The 7,579-nt window shown below is 37.6% G+C and overlaps 1 protein-coding gene across 1 annotated transcript; it reads right to left on the bottom strand.

The window, feature by feature from the left end:
- Nucleotides 1-423: 423 nt before the first annotated feature.
- CCDC102B (coiled-coil domain containing 102B) lies at nucleotides 424-7,076 on the bottom strand (the record flags this gene model as incomplete). Its single annotated transcript, XM_010145279.1, has 3 exons — nucleotides 6,480-7,076; nucleotides 4,379-4,593; nucleotides 424-532 (listed from the first exon to the last, which is right to left on the bottom strand). Coding segments are annotated over exons 1-3 (921 nt in total), but the record flags the coding sequence as incomplete, so codon positions are not given.
- Between the last annotated feature and the right edge of the window lie 503 nt (nucleotides 7,077-7,579).

Below are 7,579 nucleotides of genomic sequence, written 5' to 3'. Positions count from 1 at the left end.
CTTCCCCACAGACTCTCTTGCCCCACATGGGCCCCTTCGGCCAAAGCATAAGCCCAGCTGGATCATGATCTCGGCTTGCTGTACACCAGGGCCATCACCCTCACCACACACAGGGACAGGACAACAGCACCTGCCTCCTCTGGCCAATCCCTTCCTGTGACACTATGAAACCACTCTTGTAGCCCCCAGCACCAGTGCTGCCATGGGAGCACATGGCAGCTGAGCTGGGGCTGGGTTTCTCCACGTACCCTCAGCAGGTCCCTCCCCACCAGGCTACAAGAATAAGTAGTTGATTATATACACATAATAGTGATAAACTGATGGTTTATCACATCCATAAACCCTAGATACAATATTCTCAGTTAAAACACAGGAAATCAGGAGCCTCAGTTCTGTTTCTTACCCGATGAACTGCTAACGTACCTGTTTCAGGTTTTCCAGCTTGGTTTGTCTCAGCTCTTCATATCTCCATTTCCAAAGAAATAATTCATTTTCCATCTTTTCCATTTCTTTTTCCAGAAATATATTCATTCTGAAAAAGTATTTTGAAAGTCAACATTACATCTTTCTGAAGTTGAAAACAGAAAAATTAATTTCTATTTCCTTTTCACAGTTTGAGTTGTATTTTGCTGCCATGGTCAACTGTATATCTATTTTTTATTAAAACCTGTATTATCATTGTATATTTATTCCAGGAAATTTAGCAAAATTAATAACTAAAGAGAAAAAAGAAAACCAGTACTATAGAATTAAAATTTTAAATGAAATAAAATTTTAGGATAAACTGAAGAAAATTTGGAAATGGACTTCAGTTAGTGATTCAGGTCACCTAATACATGGTGACTTAGTGAATATCCTTAGAGAAAAGTTACTGTATCACTTCTATTTGAGTGCAGACAGAAGATTATTTTAAACACACATGTACAGAGGAATATATACAGTATGTAGACAGTACCGAAACCAATGATGACCTACTTTAGATGTTAAAAAAAAATTTTAAATATGTATATTTCATGTTTTAAAAAAATTGCTTTTGAAAGAAAATGCTAGAAGTTTAGGAAAGGGGATTATTTAGCTCAGAGGTACTACACTCTCATTAAGCGTTTGCCTCTGGAATGTTATTTGAGCATAAAGTACATTAACGTATTCAGGAAAATTATTTAGGATACAAAATTCATAAAGAATGAATGGCCGTGTCCTGGGCTGCATCAAAAGTAGTGTGGCCAGAGTTTGATGGGTGTGATTCTCCCCCTCTAGTCCACTCTTCAGGTGAGACCCCCCCCCAGAGTTTGCAGCCCAGAAAGCTGGTTATACCTTGGGCCACTTCAAAAGAAAGGTGACAAGCAGGTCAAGGAAGGAGACTGACCCCTCTAGTCTGCTCTGCTGAGACCCAACCTGGAGTACTGTGTCCAGCTCTGGGGCCCCCAGCATAAGAAGGACACGGACCTCTTCAAGCAAGTCCAGAGAAAAGCCATGCGGATGATCAGAGGAGCCCTCTGAGAGGCTGAGAGAGTTGGGGTTTTCCAGCCTGGAGAAGGCTACAAGGAGACCTTATAGTGGTCTTCCAATACTTAAAGGAGGCCTGCAGGAAAGATGGGGGAGGGACTCTGTCAGGTCCTGGTGCAACAGGACAGTGGGTAATAGTTTTAAATTGGAAGAGGGTACATTCAAATTAGATCTAAGGAAGAAATTCTTCACCATGAGGATGGTTAGGCTCTGGAACAGGCTGTCCAGTGAAGCTGTGGATGCCCCATCCCTGGAAGAATTCAAAGCCTGGGTAGAAGGACCTTTGAATTACCTGCTCTAGTGGAAGGTGTCTCTGCCCATGGCAGGGGGTTGGAACTTCTATGATTCTCCAGTATGAGCCATAGGGCCTAGCAGAGGATTTTGGTGTGTGATTTTACATTGTAAATTCAATCCTGAAGTTCTTTGAAAGTCAAAACAAAAACTTTGAGCTCTTTTTTTTAGCTCCCTTCTTTTTATATTTTGCAAAGTCTGATCCATGGCTTAATGGTATATTGGCATTACTGAAGATGGCTCTAAACAGAATGCAAGAAAAATAGGTCCTCTGAGGGTAAACAAAAAAAAGCATTTTACAGAGGGATTAGTCAGGGAACGAGGGGCAAGTCCAAACACCGGATCTGCGTGAGCTAACTTGGCTCTGAAAGGAATGCAACCACAGTTCAGGAGTGCTGCACGTAAAGCAGTAAATTCTGCTGAGAAGTCCCGTGCTTTACGAGTAAGATCATACTGATTGCCAAGGTAACCTTTGGCCTTGGGGTTCAAGTTGTCTGTGATCCAAGCTTGCTTTTGATGCAGCACAGCTGTGTGTCCTTGGCTCAAGTTTACTGAGAAAATTGCTAAGTTGTCAGGAAGAAGCTGTGAGAAAGTACTTAAGCTAGAGCCTTGCAAGACAAGTAAAAATGCAAAGAGGGGTGAGATTTTGAGATAGTCATTATTAGCAGCCGCAGGATCCGGATGCAAAAATACTGACGTGAAAACATAAAACCTAAGAGGGAAAACCAAGACTCTGAAGATGAAAACTCAGCAAAATCAGACAATTTCACTAAGCAGTGGAGACCAACCCTTTGATGACAGCCTGTCCAACAGACACATAGGGCGTCTCAAGAGTCTGGCGACTGTGTTAATTATCTATCCAGTTAACACTATTCTTAGCTGTTTATTGTGTGCCTTGCCAAAAATATTTGCTTCATACTTCTGAGTGCATGTATTCTGCTTACTGAACTTCTTTGCACATGGGAAACATTGCCCAAAGTGACCTAGAGATGGAGTTGTTACACCAGTGCTCACAGTTATGTGGAAATCACTGCTCCGTGAGCACTTGCTGCCCGAGGTTGGCACTGCCATATGTTGCACGGTGTAGACATGCCCCAGTTCCTACTATGTGCCAGCAAGTTTATGACTGGATACCACAGTCAGTATATATCCAGGCATAAATCTGTCTCTCTGAAGTCAGCTACAAATTGGCTGGGATGGCGCATAAGCAAACAAACAGAAAACAAGAGGTAGAAACAGGGTTTGTTAAAATTCTGCCTAAGAAGTGATTAGAAAACAAGAGTTTTTCAACTACCCCCTTTCTAAAACGAAAGTTTTATACATGCATGTACATACACAGAGATTGCTGGTGATAAATGAAGCACTTAGGACTCTAAACACTTCAACCAAGGGAAAATGGATGCACAAGGTGTAAATCTCTGAACTCGCATATAAAAATACCATGACAACCTGGAAAAATTTAGGCATTCTGGAATTTTTGCTTCCACAAAAAGACACCCTAAATTCTTTTTAAAGATATAGGACCAACTTCTGGTCATCTGCTGTGATATGATTCAAATAAAGGGTTATTGTATGTTATCTATAGCTACCTAATTCATAGAACAGAACACTGTAAATACTCGTTAGGAATCTTAGGATTTTTAATTTATTTTTTCCTTTACTCAGACTTGTACTATCTACAGGAAAAATGCGAAAAAAACTGACATGAAAGAAATTCTTCCTCATAGTTTGCCATTACAGGCTCTCTGAACTGAAACTGTTGAATGTATAGAGGAGGAATTTTCTTCCTTTTCACTTTCTAATATTAACTTTGGCTGATTTTGAAGTTACCGTCACATAGTCTCCTACTATTTCCGTCATACATAACACATTTCCTTGGAAAGCCTTTTTGGTGTGATTCAGTCTTGCTCAATACTGATCATCTATATGAAATACCAAAGGATTCCTACCAACACAGAGACTCACAAGCCACCATACAGTGTGTAATCAACACATGACTTTTTAGCCACCAAAATGCACACTTAGTACTTATGGGAGGTAAATCTGGTATGATACAATAAGCGTAAAATGAGTGTGTAACTCTCTCTGTTACGTTTTGACGTAGGCCTTACTATGAGTTAAGAGGGTAATATCAACAGCATTTTGCAGCTGTATTCATGTACTTCCAATTAAAAATCAGCCTTAGTCATTCTGCTGTTGGACTTTTTCAAACTCTGCTGCTAGAATATATGAAAACTTGTTATTATGCACAAAGCACGTCAATAATTGAGCATAACATACATTAGATATCACTGCATTGGTACCAAGTTGCTAGTAAGGATAATTTTTTAACTGTACATTCTTAACAGTTCTGTATGGAGCACTTCTTTAATTGACAGACAAGAAGAGGAAAAAAATGAACACGCTGTGCTGAATTCTCTCTCAAATTCTTATCAAATCCTGGTAAATAGCAATTAATAAGGCTTAGAAATAAGAATGTATGAACTATAAATGCAAATATCTCCATATCTAATGTAGAAAATGTCTTAAAAACCTTTATTTTTAGTAAAAGATTTCCCCAAGTAGGATATTTTGCACTTACTCTCTTTCCTTCTGTAAGATTTTCTGCATCTCAGCCAAACGCGAATGCAAGACTGAACCATGTATTAAATCATCCTCTGTTGTCTTAGCTGCACTGTACAAACTTTTTTTTGGTTCCTCCAAAGACATGCTGGGAACGCCATCGGGAAAGGAATCAGGGGGCTTTGGAGTGATTTTTTTATTGTGATTTCTTTGGTCTTTGGTTTCCTCCACATCCTGAGAAAACAAAAACATAGCATTCAAGAAAAACATAAATGAAGGGAAAAGTCTAACACAACTTCTGCAGGGCCTACCAAGGCTTTTCTAGATATTTAAGTCACATAGGAAGAAAAGAGGAATAAGTAGCATCTTACACAGTTGCCTTGTATATGGAGAGAATGTGCAAAAAAAGGTCATTGTAGTTGGATCCCAGTAGTTTTGCGATGTCTCACACATGCTATTATGAAAGCTTCATATCCAAAATATTCTAATGTATCTTGACTAAAGAAATAGATTCCAAATATCATTAGCTGGCTATAAGCACAGTGAAGACAGAATCCTGGAACTAACCAAACCAGGAATGCAATATACGCACACAAATAATTTATTGAGAAACTCTGCATTAAGAATTCTTAAACTTCTCATGTAACTTGTTTTGAAGCAGGTGATGGACTTAGACAAGTTTTGTATAAGGAGCAAAGTTACCTGCATAACTTACCAATTTGGATCTCATTCAGAAACTAAGAACACTATAACACAGATTTTCAAGATATATATATATATCTTATGGTTTGCATACAAAACATAAGCAAAACTAATAACATTCAGAAAAAATCATTAAAAAATCAAATATATATTTATTAGGAAGACTGAATACCACTTATAAACAATAGATTCCTTTAGAAATTTATTTAAGTTTTATCACTTTGACCAATTGTGTTTAAAAGCGAATCTCATTTTTGCCGATTACCAGCAGTCCTGTCTCATACCATTTTGCTCTTTTAGTTTTTAGAAAAATGCCTGAAATCTCCATCAGAAAATATACTAGAAGCTGATGAAAAGATAAGATTGTTTTCCACTCACATATGAAGTTTCAGTTTTCAAGTACTGTATTATTTTATACTACAGAGAAACAGTTAAAACATATTTTGTGTCATTTCCTTCCTATGGCACATTTGTCTGCCCAAAACTATGACAGGTATGCATTTGGGGGCCAAATTTATTCTCAATACTAACACTATGGTGGGGGTTTGTTTTGTTTTTTTTTTTTCAATATCCACTGGAATATAATGCAATTTATGTGCATTACAGAGGGAGTGAATATTCTGAACATAACACATTCAGGCCTAAGAGCCTGACAATTTCTGCTGAAGTAAAAAATTTCCTACACCCTACAATGTAGGAAAAACCATTTTCGTACAACGTAGGAAAACAAATTCCTTCATCTAGAATGACTGCTATCTATCGGAGAAGTCACAAGTATAGTTTTTGATTGGTGATGTCTATGAAGACCATATAATGCCTGCCAAGGCACAGAATGAAAAGTGGTGAAACATGAAGAAATAGTTCCATTTTGATCAATAAAACTGGTTCTTTTGTGTAGAACTAGGAGCTGTATTAAACCATGCCCATTCTTGACTCTTGAATTCTTTGGAACAACTTAATTGCTCTCCTTACCAAGCAAAAAAATCCTGTGACTTTGCAGAATAATTTGCCTCATCTCTTCCCACGTTTTCGAAATTGCATTAAGGAAGAATTAAATGATTTTATTTCAGAGGCCAAGAACCTATATCATTTTTTTGGAGGTAAAAAAAAAAAATTACACAAAACATGAAGAATTCAGATAACAGAGGTAATCTGCTCTTTAAAAGATGAAAAAGTCAGTACAAAAAGTTACTGGATATAACAGTCTGATTCTGTTACTTAAATGTTAGTCACAGTTGAAGGTTATTAATTTTTTCTGTATTTCTCTTTATTAGGAATATTAGAAGGGTGAAAAAAGTGGGTTTGCTATTGAGTTGGATCAGGCAGTATTTTGGTCAAAATCCTTGAAAAATCCCATTTCTAGGTACACATCCATAATCTCCCGCTTCATGATGCAGAAATAATTCCCCATTCTTTACCTTCTTTGAGTCTTCTGCCCCAGGAATCTTGTTGGTTTTGCTCAGTTCTTTCACACATTCTCGTTGCACAAACGTTAACTGGTTCAGGTCTTTTTTAATAGAAGATATTTCTGAGCAACTTTTCCAAGCAGTTACATTTTCTACATTTTCCTTCTCACTAACTAAACCTTGATTTATTTTTTTAAGCATACTCAGTTCTTTTACTGCACTGTCTAATCTGATTCGCAATTGTCTTGCTTCCTCCAGGGCTTTATTTCTTTCTCCTCTAACTTTGCTCCATTTCTCCCTCCAGTTAGCAGTACAATCTGACCACCAGCGCATGGTCTTCTCCATTTGGGCAGCTCTGCCTTTGACTTCTTCCAGTTCCCGCATTTTTACTGCTTCAAAAATTTCCCAATCACTGCTGTAATTTGTATGCATATACGGATAATGAGATGAGTATGGGTAGAAACTTGGAGATGGATGATTTGAGTTACAGAGATGATCAGCTGGTTCGTAGCCTTCAGCTAATTCATAAGGTTGTCTTGGCTGGGTCCCCAAAACCTGCGTCTCTTCCATTAGTTTCTGAACAGAGCCTAAACTCGTGTTTTGATTCATCATCTAATTTCACTCCTAAAAAAGACAAAGACAGACAATAATATAGCTTCCCTCAATTAAATTATATGAATAACCTGAAATAGGAGTTCATTTTACTGATATAATAATGAGATAATCTTAATAATGATGTTGATGTTTTAGCTATTCCTTGTTGATGGATCACATTTCTATCAAAATATATTTAATGTAATACTTTTTGTGTACAGTGTAAACAGACACACCTATTATTTGGCTGGGAATTGCTACCAAGGGAAGAGTCATAGCGTTCAAGATTTTTGGAGTCTAGAGAAACCAGGCAAAAGCTTTCCTTGTTCAAGACACAATTAAATTGAATCAATATATATTTTAAATGTCAAGAGGGAAGCACTTGTCTGGACTACAGTCACAGATTCACTTGTCTTCTTTCCCAAGCTACGGAACTTCATACGAGGCAAAACTTACTGTATCATTTACATACAACATAAGAAAAAAATAAAATAATAATACAACCCCCCGCCCCGATC

Source organism: Buceros rhinoceros, unplaced genomic scaffold, assembly GCF_000710305.1.
Source record: "Buceros rhinoceros silvestris isolate BGI_N320 unplaced genomic scaffold, ASM71030v1 scaffold2871, whole genome shotgun sequence".
NCBI classification, from domain to species: domain Eukaryota; kingdom Metazoa; phylum Chordata; class Aves; order Bucerotiformes; family Bucerotidae; genus Buceros; species Buceros rhinoceros.
The sequence above is the reverse complement of the archived record's forward strand: the minus strand, read 5'-3'. Positions and strand labels throughout refer to the sequence as shown.